This window comes from Coenobita brevimanus, chromosome 98 (assembly GCF_032717465.1).
Source record: "Coenobita brevimanus isolate Jiangsu-jjx chromosome 98, ASM3271746v2, whole genome shotgun sequence".
NCBI classification, from domain to species: Eukaryota; Metazoa; Arthropoda; class Malacostraca; order Decapoda; family Coenobitidae; genus Coenobita; species Coenobita brevimanus.
The window spans coordinates 26,532,534-26,547,678 of NC_137051.1; the positions used below are offsets into that span (position 1 = coordinate 26,532,534).

The 15,145-nt window shown below is 42.8% G+C and overlaps 1 protein-coding gene across 1 annotated transcript in view; it reads right to left on the reverse strand.

Moving 5' to 3' along the window:
• Positions 1–15,145, reverse strand: part of LOC145414104 (uncharacterized) — a 255,196-nt gene that overhangs the window by 112,156 nt on the left and 127,895 nt on the right. The window contains exon 5 of the mRNA XM_080283663.1: positions 10,784–11,013. Within this exon, the coding sequence (XP_080139789.1) occupies positions 10,784–11,013 (230 nt within the window). The remainder of the gene's footprint in view (positions 1–10,783; positions 11,014–15,145) is intronic.

The window sequence follows — 15,145 nt, forward strand, 5'->3', positions numbered from 1 at the left end:
TGTCTATCTATTCTGTCATAAGCTTTCTCCAAGTCCATGAAGGCAGCATACACTTTCTTTCCATTCTCTAGATACTTCTCCACTAAACATCTTAGAACAAATATCTGATCTACACACCCTTTTCCCTTCCTCCCTAGTTCAACATCTTAGAACAAATATCTGATCTACACACCCTTTTCCCCTCCTCCCTAGTTCAAGTAATAGTAATAATAAGAAATTCAGCTTGTGTGTAAAGAAGGTGGAGTGCAGCATGGTTCACAGATGAAAAGTTGGCAATATTATGAGGACTCTGATAAGAAACACAGGAATGAATGTGGATGGTGTAATTGGACTGCATGAAAGTGTGTGCTGATGCTGACATTAACAAAGATGTGAAATTCTGGTAAGGTATGAGTGCAAAAAATCAAGTGGGGCTGAGACTTATTGTAATAACAATGTGGCACAACTGCATTAAAGTGAGTGTTAATGCTAACATAGAGATGCAAAACTCTGGTAAAGTGTGAGTATGAAGTCATGAGGGGCTTGGATTTATGATAACAACAATGTAGTACACAATAGCACTGAGTGTACACTTAACATTAAATGTCCCTTGGCTCTTTTATGTAAATGGCTTTGAGAATGTTGATACTACACAGCAGAATATGGAAAGTCTGGAATCATTGATAACTCATCATCTGACTGGACTGCATGAAGGTGTGTGTTGGTGCTGACATTAACAAAAACGTGAAATTCTGGTAAGGTATGAGTATGAAAAATCAAGAGAGGCTGGGATTTATCGTAATAACAATTCAGTACAGCTGCATTAAAGTGTGTGTTAATAACATTATCATAAATATGCAAAACTCTAGTAAGGTGTGAGTATGATGTCATGAGGGGCTTGGATTTATGGTAAGAACAATGTAGTACAAAACTGCACTGAGTGTACATGTAACATTAGATGTCCCTTGGTTCTTTATAAAAATGGCTTCGGAAATATAGATACTGCACAGCAGAATAGGGAAAGTCTGGAATCAATGATAACTCATCGTACTCTAATTAAGTCTGTTAGTCTTCATCCCAAATGCTTAACCATTGTTCTCAAACATCACTTCTATCCTCCTTTCACATAAATCAAACAAGGTAATAAAGCTTCCAATGCAAGTGAAAAAGTCAAACCCCTCTGAACGACACATCAAACAACAAAAAGTAAAATACCTAAGTGGCGAGGCATGACACGGGTTCCGCCGGGATAGATTTTGGTGTCAGGATGGGATGGAGTTCAACCTGTGCTAGAGGGTACAAGGCATTGCAGTTTCCAGGCTGCCACTTTCACCCAATAGAGTGGGGCCCAAGCCTGGGAGTAGCACCCAAGCAGGCTGCCCAATCAGTGGGTGTATGATGGTGGGGCAGTTACAGTGTCAAGGTGCACTGGGAGGATGTCCCTGTAGCTGTCCTGCCAGGGTGCCCCGAGGCCAATGCCACATCCACTGGTCACAGCTGGTGGGCTATGGGTCCCAGATCTCATACCTATTCCTGGGACTGTGTGGGTGGGTAAGGCTTGTGGTATGTTTCTCCCCATTATTTATTCTTACCAAATTATGACTAGAAAGAAAGATCTAAGCAAGCCTGAGGAAACTAAATCACCCAAGGCGATCAGAATGGCTTCATGGAACGTGGGAAGTTTGAGGGGAAGAGCAAGGTAAGTAGTTGGGGCATTTAGTAGGAGGTGTGCAGGATGTCAGGTATAGAGGAGGATTAACCAAAACGACTGCCGGGAGGGATTGCTGTTACAAGTTGTTTTGGCAGGGTAGGGCAGATGAATATGGTGGTGTGCGTGTGTTGTTTGGGGAGAAACTGGTGGAATATGTCATGAATGTGGTGGGGGCCAGTGACAGGATAATAACAGTGAAAATTTTGTTTGGTCAGACTGTTTTCATTTATATCGGCATACAGTATCCTCCACAGGCAGGCTTGGATGAGGCAGAGAATAATAGATTCTCGGATGACCGAACAGATGTACTAAGTGGTATGGGGGATGACAAGATTGTAGTTTTGGGAGGGAACTTAGACGGTCATGTAGCTGAAGCAGCTCAAGGAAATGAAGGGGTACATGGGGGATGTGCATATAATACAAAAAATGAGGGAGGGGAGAGGATACTTAAGTTTGGGAAGGCAATGAACATGATTGTGTGCAACACACATTTTAGGTAATGAGAAAGTAAGTTGTTTACATACGAGTCTGGGGGAAATAGCAGCCAGATAAACTATTTCATGGTCAGGAGGGCTGACAGGAAGTTAGTGAGGGATGTTAAAGTTACAGTAAGTGAGGAGAGTGTGCTGCAAAACCAGTTATTGATATGTGACATGGTGCTTAAGGAGCAGGTGATGAAAACGAGGACCTATGCACCTGGGGGGTAAAAATGGAAGTTGAAAAACCAGGCAATAAGGGATGCCTACTATAGCGAGATGAAGAGAGTGGTGTCTGAACAGGGAGAAGTTGACAGATGTGTTAATGAACAGCAAAGAGCCCTCACGAACAACCTCTTGAGAGTTACAGCTTCAGTGTGTGGATGGACAAGGGGTCCCCAAGACATAAAGTAACCTGGTGGTGGGATGAGGATATAGACGCTGCAGTTAAGGAGAAAAGAAGCCTTTTCCGGGAGTGAAGAAAGGGTGGTACCAGAGAGGATTACATGGCTGCCAAGCACAGAGCTACAAGAAAGGTTTACAGGGCAAAGTCTGAATCTCAAAGACTTTTACTTGATAACCTAAATAGTGGGGAGTGAAAGAATATGATAATTAAGCTGGCAAATCAGATGAAGAGGGAGAATAGGGATAACACATGTGAGAAGTATGTGAAGAATGATGAAGGAAAGGTAGTGGTGAACAGTGGGGATATCAAATAATCCTGGAGAAAGCACTACAACCGGATGCTGAATGAGGAGTTTGACTGGGACTGGGAGAGTCTGGAACCAGCAGATCCAATGTTTGGGCCTTGGCCTTTGATTGATGCAGCTAATGTGAGCAGAGCAATAGTTAGGATGCAGGCAGGGAAGGTAGCAGGTGTGTCTGGGTTAACTACGGAAACACTGAAAGCCTCAAGAGATATAGGAGTGAGGTTAGTCACTGATTTGATAAATATGATTATATATGAGTGTGAAGAATGCAACTGTAAATGTGTACCGAGGGAAGGGTGATGTCCTGGAAAGAGGAAATTATAGAGGCATAAAGCTTTTGGACCGTATAATGAAGGTAATGGAGAGAGTTCTAGAAGGTATGATGAGAGAAAGAGTGCATATTGATGAGATGCAGTTTGGGTTTATGCCAAGCAAAGGGATCACTGATCCCATATGCACTGTTCAACAGCTTCAGCAAAAATATATGGGAAAAGGAACTGTACTTTGTTTTTGTTGATTTGGAGAAGGCCTTTGACAGAGCCCCAAGAGAGGTGGTGAAGTGGCCAATGAGAAACCCTGGGGTTGAGGAGTGGCTGGTTAGGGTGGTTATGGCCATGTATGTGGGTGCCTGCACCCAGGTAAGGATGAACGAAGCTTTGAGTGAGGTGTTTTCCGTGAATTTTGGTGTGCACCAGTGGTCAGTTTTGAGCCCCTTGTTTATTATGGTACCTGAAGTCCTCTCATGTGACTTCAGAAATGGACTCCCGTGAGAGATGATGTATGTTGATGATTTGGTGATGATTGCAGAGAATGAACGGGAGGCGGAGGAAAGATTTAGGAAATGGGGAGACTGTATGGGATACAGAGGCTTAAGAGTAAATGCAGATAAAACAAAAGTGATGGTATGTAGGGCTGGGGGCAGAACTGTCAAAGAAGAGGGGAAGTGGCCACCTGTGATTTGCCATAAGGGAGTGGGTTGTACAGTAGATGCTTGATTTGACAACACTGATGCAGTGGAAGCCTTAGATAACAGAATAATTTCTTTCTGGTATTTTTGTCCTATTAATAAAAAAATTTCTGTTAAAACAAGCATAATTCCGTGATGGAAACTTCTAAACCATATTGCATTTCTGGGGATATTAATTATGGGTTCAGACTGCTGTGTGTAGCACTGAGAGTTAGCACAGTTTTCTGGGTTTGGATTTGCCTTCAAGGATTTAATAGAAAATAGCTTGAAATACCAGAAAATTTTCCTTTATATTAAGCCTTGGTTACAGAAATTGATTTAATGGAAAATCAGAAAAAACACAATTGGGGTTAGAGGAATTAGTTCGTTAAATCGAGCACCTACTGTAATTCCATTCTGTGCAGTGTTTGTGATAAGTAGGTGCATAAGAGATGTAGTGGTATTAGAGGCTGACAGTGAGATAATGCTGATTTCATATGTATGGTGTGTTGGAAGAGCAAGTGGAGAATGCCAGGCATGAAAGGATTGAACCTGCTGGTGTGTCTCTTGAATATGTGGAAGAGTTTTGTTATTTGGGAGACATGTTACGTGCTGGAAGTAGGGCTGGTACTATCTCTGTGGCTAGAGTGAGGAGTAGTTAGAAGAAGTTCAGGGAGCTATTGCCTTGCCCGACATAGAGAGAGCTCTGCCTCTGTGCTGTGAGATATTTGTATGTGGCATGTGTTAGGAATGTAATGCTGTATGGTAGTGAGACCTTGGCAGTGAAGGAAGATGATATCTGCAGACTCAAACGTACAGAAATGGCAATGATTTGGTGGATGTGTAGTACGTCCCTGAGTGCAAGGCATGGTGGGGGGCTGGGTTTACGATGAAAGAGCTGAGAGGTAGGATGGGACTGGAGCGAACTGGTGTTCTGATGAGGAGGGGTAGAGTGAGATAGATTGGGCATATGGAGAGGATGGGGGATGGTAACTGGGTGCAGAAAGTGAGAAGTGTTAATGTTTGGGGTAGGGTAGCAAGAGGTAGATCGAAAATGACCTGGGACGAAGTCATTGAGTGTGACCTCAGAAATAAAGGACTAAATAGGGATGCTGTCAGAGATCAAGCAGCATGGAGAGCTGCCATTAGGTGACCAAAGCCAATGCATGCAGCATGTTGGAGCCTTCAAAAACAAAACGATAATATTCTAGAGACTTACAAAGCAATGGAAGTTGCAATGCTTTCACTCTGTAACTAAATTTATTCCCCTGTACAAAGGAAAAGGGGAAAAAGAAGTGTGTGGGGTAATCATAGGGGCATTTGTCTTCTTGGTGTAACTGGAAAAGTATATGGTAGGATATTTATTGACAGAGTCTGGGAAATAACAGAGGAATTAGTTGGAAAAGAACAGGGAGGTTTTAGGAAAGGAAGAGGTTGTGTAGATCAGATATTCATTCTTAGGTCTTCAGTGGAAAAGTTTCTGGAGAAGAGAAAGAAGTTGTATGCAGCCTTCATGGATTTGGAGAATGCATATGACAAGGTGGATAGACAAGGACTGTGGAAAGTATTAAGAATATATGGAGTAAATGGGATGTTGTTGAAGGCCGTGAAGAATATGTATGAGGGTGGGAAGTTTCAGGGGAAGAGCAGGGGAAGTCGTTGAGGCATTCAGTAGGAGGTGGGTGGATGTGGCGTGTTTGCAGGAAGTCCGGTACAGGGGTGGATCAGCCAGAAAGATTGTTGGGAAGGACTGTTGCTATAAGTTGTTTTGGCAGGGGGGGACAGACGGATATGGAGGTGTTGGTGTGATGGTTGCGGAAAAATGGGTGGAATATGTTATGAATGTTTTGAGAGTAAGCGATAGGATATTGGTAGTGAAAATTCTGTTGGGAAGAAAGATAGCTGTGATTATATCGGCATATGCTCCACAGGCAGGATTGGATGAATCAGAGAAAGATAGATTTTGGGATGATTTAATACGTGTAGTGGGTGGTATGCGGGATGATGAGATAGTGATTTTGGGAGGGGACTTAAATGGTCATGTAGGTGAAGCAGCACAAGGTTATGAAGGAGTGCATGGGGGATGTGCATATGGTCTAAGGAATGCAGAAGGGGAAAGGATACTCGAGTTTGGGGAGGCAACGGACATGATTGTGTGCAACACATATTTTAGGAAAAGAGACAGTAGGTTAATTACGTATGAGTCTGGGGGAAATAGCAGTCAGATAGATTATTTTCTGGTTAGGAGGGCCGATCGGAGGTTAGTGAGGGATGTTAAAGTTATAGGAAGTGAGGAGTGTGTGCAGCAGCACAAACTATTGATTTGTGATATGGTGCTTAAAGAACAAGTGATGAAAAAGAGGACTTATGTACCTAGGAGGAAAATATGGAAGCTGAAAAACCAAGTAGTAAGGGATGCCTTCTATAGCGAGTTGAGGAGAGTGGTGGCTGAACAGGGAGCTGTAGACAGAGGCGTTAATGAACAGTACAGAGCCCTCAAGAACAATTTCTTGAGAGTTACTGATGTAACATGCGGCTGGACAAGAGGACCACCAAGACATAAAGTAACTTGGTGGTGGGATGAGGGTGTAGAAGCTGCAATTAAGGAGAAAAGAAGGCTTTTCCGGGAATGGAAGAAGGGTGGTAGCAAAGAGGAATATTTGGCTGCCAAGAGTAGGGCTAGGAGAGAGGTATACAGGGCAAAGTCTGAGTCACAGAGACAATTACTTGATAACCTAAATCATGGGGAAAGGAAAAATATATTTAGGGTGGCAGGTCAGGTGAAGAGGGATAATCGGGATATCATAGGTGAGCAGTGTGTGAAGAATGATGAAGGAAGGGTAGTGGTGAACAGTGAGGATATTAAAGATGCATGGAGAGAGCATCATAACTGGTTGTTGAATGAGGAGTTTGACTGGGACAGGGAAGGTTTGGAGCCAGCAGATCCAGTGTCTGGCCCTTGGCCTTTGATTGATACTGCTACTGTGAGTGAGGCAATAGGCAGGATGAGGGTGGGGAAGGCAGCAGGTGTGTCTGGGTTGACTGCCGAAATGTTGAAGGCCTCAGGAGATATAGGGGTGAGTTTAGTCACTGACTTGATAAACAGGATTATTTATGAGTGTGTTGTCCCAGATGATTGGCTGAAGAGTATAATTGTAAATGTGTATAAAGGGAAGGATGATGCCCTGGAAAGAGGAAATTATAGAGGTATAAAGCTTTTAGATCAGATAATGAAGGTAATGGAGAGAGTTTTAGAAGGTATGATTAGAGAAAGAGTGAATATTGATGAGATACAGTTTGGGTTTATGCCAGGTAGGGGGACCACTGATGCCATATTCATTGTTCGACAGCTTCAGGAAAAATATATTGGTAGGAGAAGGGATCTTTATTTTGTTTTTGTTGATTTGGAAAAGGCCTTTGACAGAGTCCCTAGAGAGGTGGTGAAGTGGGCAATGAGAAAGCTTGGCTTGGAGGAGTGGCTGGTTAGGGTGGTTATGGCCATGTATGTGGGTGCTCACACCCAGGTGAGAGTGATTGGAGATTTGAGTGATGAGTTTTCCGTGAATGTTGGTGTGCATCAGGGGTCAGTCTTGAGTCCCATGTTGTTTATCATGGTACTTGAAGCCCTTTCACGTGACTTTAGAAACGGACTCCCGTGGGAGTTGTTGTATGCTGATGATTTGGTGTTGATTGCAGAGAATGAAAGGGAGGCGGAGGAAAGGTTTAGGAAGTGGAGAGATGGTATGGGGCAAAAGGGTTTAAGGGTAAATGCAGATAAAACAAAAGTGATGATATCTAGGGTTGGTGGCGGTACTGTCAAAGACGAGGGAGAGTGGCCATGTGCAGTTTGCCACAAGGGCGTGGGAAGTAATTCCATCTTGTGCAGTGTGTGTGATAAATGGGTGCATAAGAGATGTAGTGGTATCAGAGGTAGACTGAGAGATAATGCTGATTTTATGTGTACGGCGTGCCGGGGTGAGCAGGTGGAGATCGTCTGACGGGAAAGGATTGAACTTGCTGGTGAATCTCTTGAGTGTGTGGAAGAGTTGTGTTATTTGGGAGACATGTTGTGTGCTGGAGGTGGGGCTGGAGCTAGCTCTGTGGCTAGGGTGAGAAGTGGTTGGAAGAAGTTCAGGGAGCTCTTACCTCTCCTGACATTGAGGGGGCTCTCCCTACGTGCTAAGGGGTCTTTGTATGCAGCATGTGTTAGGAGTGTAATGCTGTACGGCAGTGAGACCTGGGCAGTGAAGGAGGAAGACATTCGCCGGCTCAGACGTACAGAAATGACAATGATTAGGTGGATGTGCAGTGCGTCCCTGCGTCCAAGGCCTGGAGGGGCTGGGTTTACAATGGAAGAGTTGAGAGGTAGGATGGGACTGGAGTGTATTGGTGTTGTGATGAGGAGAGGTAGATTGAGGTGGTTTGGACATGTGGAGAGGATGGGGGATGATAATTGGGTGAGGAAGGTGAGAAGTGTTAATATTGGGGGTGGGGTTGTGAGGGGTAGACCGAGAAAGACATGGGACGAGGTCATTAAGTGTGACCTTAGGGTTACGGGACTGAACAGGGAGGCTGCAATGGATCGTGCAGCGTGGAGAGCCGCCATTAGGTGACCAAGGCCGACACATGCAAGCATGTTGGAGCCTTTAAAAACGAAAAAACGACGACTAAGGCTGCAGTGCATGTGGACAGTACCGAGTGAATATTTCTATTTGAAGGTTGGATTGAAACGGATGTGTCATGTTGTTTAGTCTGTATGTGGATGGGGTTATAAAAGAGAAATAAGATAGGGCAGTGGATGTTGAAGCAGCCCTAATGAGAGAAGGCAGTGTTTGGAAACTCCCTGTACTGTTGATACTGTGTTATTAAGTGAAGACAAAGGGGAGCTGCACGGCTTGGTGGATGAGTTTGGGAGTGTGTGTAAGAAACAGAATCTAAAGGTGAAAGTTGGGAAAGGTTAAGTTATGGCCTTCGAGAGAAATGAAGTCAGTGAATGTACAGTGGGGCTGGATGAGGAGGAAATGATTGTGATAACAACTCTAATGTACGGGATTGAAGCTTGGACTTGGAGGGACACAAGTCAAGAGTGAAAGCAGTGGATATGAGTTATTTGAGAGGAGCATGTGGTGGAGTCACATGGATAGACAGACTGACACTTGAGGAAGTGAAGGAGCATTGTGGTGTGGATGTGATAGGAAGCATTAGGAGAAACACACTGAGGTGGTTTGGCCATGTGGAGAGCAGTGGCATATCCAGAATTTTTGCCAGGGGGGGCAAACACTTAGAATATTTCCTCAAAATATCTCACCACACTGGTGTGAGTGTCTCGAACACACACATTTCCACATTCGTGATACTATTTTTTTTTTTTTTTTCTGTTTTCCTTTGTGGTTTTTTATTTCTCTCTCTCTCTCCACTTAGCACATATGTGTAAATTAAAATTCACTGGCACACCCACCCCCAGTCTGGTATTCTGTTTTGTACTACTGCTGTGGTGGTAGCCAATAGAAATTCTGTTTTCCACTACTTATTCTTTTAGTTTGATTCTCATTGGCTCACGCATCACGGGTGGTGCATACGTCAAGACTGACCTAAGTAAATATATGGTGGGATTAACCTCTCTTAATCCTTGACTCAGGTGACCACTTGACCTGCCCTGCTCAGCAGGGCTTCAGTTTCTTATCACCTTAACTTTACTGTACTGTATTGACAGGATTTTTCCATTAAGGAAAAGAAAGAAAAATGTCGTAAATCTATTAATCCTGATAATTTTCACCTAGAAAAATGGGGGAACAAAAAATACTCTGTCCCCTAGGCTCCAAAAAGTGGGAGGAGGGAAATGTCTCCCTGTCCCCTACCCAAACAAGGCCCCTGGCACACATATTTATATCTGTTTACCTTCTAAAATGTACAGTAGTCTGAGGTGATCAAAATGGCTTCATGCAGTCTTCAAAAATTCTGCTTGTTTCAGTTGTTTGTAACAATAATTATACAGTGTTTGTTTGCAACTGGCTACAGGGTGAGAGGATATGGCGCAGGGCGAGAGGATGTGGTTGAGTGGACAGGAAGCCCATTTTTATACCTCATCAGGATTCAAGTGCAAAACATTTTAAGGGCTTTAATATATTAACCACATAAACTAAGGTGATAGGGGAAGCTGTTAAGTTATAACTGATCAATATTTCTCAAGGGTTTTATATTACTCTAAATTTCAATTTCAAAGGAAACTATTGCTCCCAATATTTTTGGAAATAGTCACTCTCATCTTAAATGTCAGGACCAACTGCCTAGCTCCGGGCTCCTACGCTCCTCATGGGGCAACGTAGGATTGGATGATGGATGGATGGATGGATGGATAATATCGTTTAATGGACAAGTGATAAAATTAGGAAAACTGTATTGTCATACAAGAACTATGTCAAAAAGTCCCTTTCAGAATTTCTCCAAAATTTTCCAAGGGGAGGGCAAAGTGTCCCTCCTGCCCCCCCAGTAGCTACGTGTATGGTGGAGAGGATGGAGAGCGAGAGACTGATGAGGAGAGTGTATGAGAGTAAGGTGGAAGGGGGGAGAGGGAGGGAGAAGCCAAGGATGAGATGGAGGGATGGAGTGGAGATGTATATGAGAGAGGGGGACGTGAGCTGGGAGCAGGGCAATGAAATGGCGGGGAACAGGGCGACACGGAGGCAGTTTGTTTGTGACCACCCCTTACGGGATTATGGCGTCTGGCAATAGATAGATAGAATTCATATTTACCTCATGATTCCTCAATTCTATAAAATCCCTTGTTCATCTTCCTTAACCCTTGCTGAGCTGCAGACCTCATACAATGCAATAACAAAGGCTGCACCGGCATCTGAGGTACAATTTACACTGGCTATAAAACAATACCTCAGGGGAGGTAAAACTACTTTATAAAGAATCAGACCAACAGGGGTACAGTACAGTGCTGTAATAAGCTTACCTTAATCCCAAGCAAGTGAGGTTCTTTAAGTTGCCAATGGACTGTGGTAAGTCCAGTAACTCGTTGTGCTGGAGATGAAGTGTCTGAAGACTAGTACAGTTACCAATCTCCTCAGACAAATGCTCTAAGTTATTGTGGGCCACATCCAATGTCACCAAGCCAGTTAATTCGCCTATACCAGCTGGTAGTTGACGGATCTTGTTCTCACGTAGTGATAATGTTACCAAATTCTGAAATCAAGGCAGTTCCAACATCAATACATGCTATACTTACTGCAGTAAAGTCACATTATGATATCACCTGCAAGTTACAATGACCATCATTCATCATCATCATCCTGGTCTTATGAGGTAGGGCCCAGCAACAAGGGAATGATAGAAGGAAAATTAGTGAAGAACTACTTACGGCATTCCCCGAGAAATGGACATCACAATTATTTACATGCTATTTAAGCTGCTGGAACCGTCTCAAGAGGTTAACCAGCTACACGTTATTCTTGTTATTTTCTTTATAGATACACTTTACTGTATATACACCTTCTAGTCATTCCATCAACTAAAAGGGTGCCAAACCCTTGTTATGAGCCTCTCGCCTTATATTTAACCCAATCAATTCAATCCACTGTACATTCCTTAGCCTCAACTTACATACCCAACCTTTTCATATTCTAATTTACTAGATCCACCTTCTTCTTGGCATACCACACCTCCTCCCACCTTGAAACATACTCACATATACCCATTTCACAACCCCATCTACAATCTTTCCACAAGACCATCGTACAAACCACAAGCACACACTTCCACCCCATCATCAACAGATTAACCTACTCAACTACTGTACTTTTGTGAATCAGTGTTTCTTGTCCAATCTGTTCTATACAAAATACAGTATATACTTTCCTCAGCAGTTCCAGTCCCCTTCCTCCTATTGATGATATTTCAAACTCACATTTTTTTCTTTTTTTCCCTTTAGGAAGGAACAAGTTTACAGGTGTTCTAGCCTTTGGTTCCTTGGGGGGGGGAAAAAAAAAAAAAAAAAAGGGGGGGGGGAGAGAGAGAGAGAGAGAGAGAGAGAGAGGCAGCTCCACTACCTAAACATACAAAACTCAAAGCTGCAGTCCACTAGATTCATGTTTCTGATGAGCCCACAACAACAACATGGGCACAAACACACCATACAATCCCCTTGCAACTTCCACATTCAAGACTACTGTTTTGCAGCAAGCCCTTCATAACACCATCTTCCTTTCTTTCTTCCCTGACCCACCCTACTCTCCATTTCCTTTGAAAATTTAATTTTCTATTACAGCACCAATGTACTTACTCATTTACAAATTCAAGTTTCTCTCTCTCCACTCACAAGTACATTAAACTCACAGACATCTTTTCTCATAACAATCACCTTACTGTTATCTACATTTACTCTCTCAAACCATATCATTCACTTTCTGCACAGACCCGGTTCACCTGTCCACAAGCTTAAGATACTCCAACCTTCAACATTAATCACCATCCACAACCCTATTTCCACATCTAATATTACTACTGATATCAAACACCTCAGCAACTCATTCAGCGTTAACACTAAACTACTAACCAGTGCAGATCAGACACTTAACCCCTTATGTACAAAATATTTTAGTCTGTATCCATGATGCAACTTCCATCCATCCATCCATCATCCAATCCTACATCTCCCCATGAGGAGCGCATGAACCTGGGGCTACACAAGTTGGTCCTAACATTTAAGATGAGAGCATCGGCCTCACTTATCCATGAGTGGCTTTACTTGAGCAATAAACCCCAACCACCCCTTGGATATAAACCTGCACAGGCTCAGTCTGATTGGAGCACCTTAATTACCCACTAAACCACCAGGCGCCAAAACTGGTTATACGGTTACCACCCAGCGAAGTAGTTTCCTCATGTACAGGAAACCATTTGAACTGTCACTCAGTGTATAGTCACCCATAAGCAGAAGGAAGAAGAAACAAAAAAGGAAAGAAAGACAGAAGACGGAATGTAAGTCACCCATAGGCAGAAGAAAGAGGAAAGAATGAAGGAAAGAAAGACAGGAAAGGAAGGAAAGAAGACAGGAAAGGGCAGACACCCAAAGCAGCACTACATCAAGGGAGTGGATAGTGAGTGCCCCCACCTACCACTAATGATGCAACTATGGATCTAAATTTCAAAACATTTCCAAGAAAATTACAAAGGCAAAATGGAGTGAACTTATACAAAACTGTGATGCAATACCAGCACCAATTAAATAATTACATATATCTAAACTCCAAAGTTATGTGTGTGAAATATACAGCACTGATAATGGTCCTGTGCATTTTTCAAAGATGAAAGGTGACCGGATTCCACCAACTCCACCATGTTATGACTCAGTGCATACTCTTCACTACCTCTACTACTGCACTTTTTTACTTACTAAAAGAAAAGGTGGGTGCAGACACCATGGGGCATTTAGGTGAGATGCTCATCTCTGTAACATTGGCCTTTAAATCTCTGGTGGGCTTTTCACCCAAAGTCTTAAGATACAAGGCCTCCACATCAACCAGGTTACCAGTATCCTCACCTAGGTGTTACCCTAGGTACTCATTTTATCTACCAACCCCTAAGGATGGATGGCCACATGAGCTGAGTGAAACCAGCTGCCCGCACCATAGGACTCAAACCCTAACGGTGATGGGCATGCAGCTTTGCAGTCATCGACGCTGACCACTCAGCCACTGTAGGAGTAGTGGACCATAATATGAGCATGTGAAAGTTTCCATTCTCTGTAATCAATGACCTCTCTCTTCAATAAGGCTATGCCCAAACTGAAGCAGAGTAGCAAGAGAGAGGGACATCATCCAGGTGATCCATGTCTGTGTAGTACCATACAGGGTTATACTAATAACTTTACACATTCAATTCCATTAATGATCTGTTTCAGAGTCAGTCCCCAAACTTTCACCATTTAATAAAAAACTCATGGCTTCGTTACTCTCCAGATTTCTTGACATCCTGCATAAACATCCACATGTGTGCTTCATTCTGTCCAATGACTATCATTTCCACCAGGGGAATATGGGGGTGCCAAACCCATCATACACCTTTTCACACAAAATTCTTTCAACCAGCTTGATTCACAGTCAATTCCCTAGCCTCAACACACTACATACTTTGCCTTCTCACACACTCATTACCCTATTTATTCACCTTCTTGACCTATCATGCATCCTACCACCTTCAAACTTGCTCATCACTTTTCACATCCTCTCTCTCCACAAAAAAAACCATACCATCAAGCACACACTCTTCAACCCTGGGGTTCACACACTTCCTTACACCACTTCTTTCATGAATCACATTATTTCTTATCCTATCCATTCTCTAGTGCTGTAACCAATAAGATTTGCCAAACCGATATATCACCGACATTTGCATTTTTTTATGATACAGAACCAATACTGATATTTACTGTTGATATCAGGATATCGGATACAGGCATACGAAACATTAAAATGACTTTTCTTGAGGATTTTATTCATTTTTTTTTTTTGTCTGTGTGAAAGAATGTTGTTACCTTGATACTGTTTTGCAGCTTTATAGTCATACCCAGAACCATTAAATGTTCTTAATAATAAGTGAGTGGTAAAGTTGGGGGGGGATACTGTCCAAAAGCAAATGGTTGAGAGTGAGGCATACTGTGTACCGGTGGTGTGTAAGTGTGGTGACCATGCAGGCTTATATACGCAAAGAGTGTACACATGCTGTCAAAATAAATGTGAAGTGCCCACACCTATTTGTTTTTGTATTCTTTATTTAGTTGCACTATTTAGTCACACTTCTCACTATAATCTAAATAAAGAAGTGATTTACTCCATATAATAAGGAAGATGGCAGTAGATGGGGCTGTGAAAAATCAGTACCTCTGAGATGAAAAGACATTTGGCAACTTCGCTGAAGCTCAATATATACAGTGAAACACTCCCTGAGTTGCTGGAAAAATGTTACAATTATAGATCTTGCCTAGGCTCCTTCATTACTAAACTATACTGTACGTACAAGGTTTGCAATCTGATTTAGTGTGTGTGTGTGTGTGTGTGTGTGTTTACAGATACATAGGTAGGTGGATGGACAGATATACCATACACACAAAAGAAAGATGATAAACAGAAGAGTGCGAACGTATTCTGTTACTGTGTAAGTACAGTATGGATGGTCGTGTGTAAGCTACTAGCGTTTGTGGGTGTAAATGACGCCCAGATTCGTGTGTCATCTCAGAATGAATATTTACTCATAGCATGGTGGAAGGTACTGTGACCACACACTGTTGCTCGCTTCAACCACAGAACTGCAACTTTCA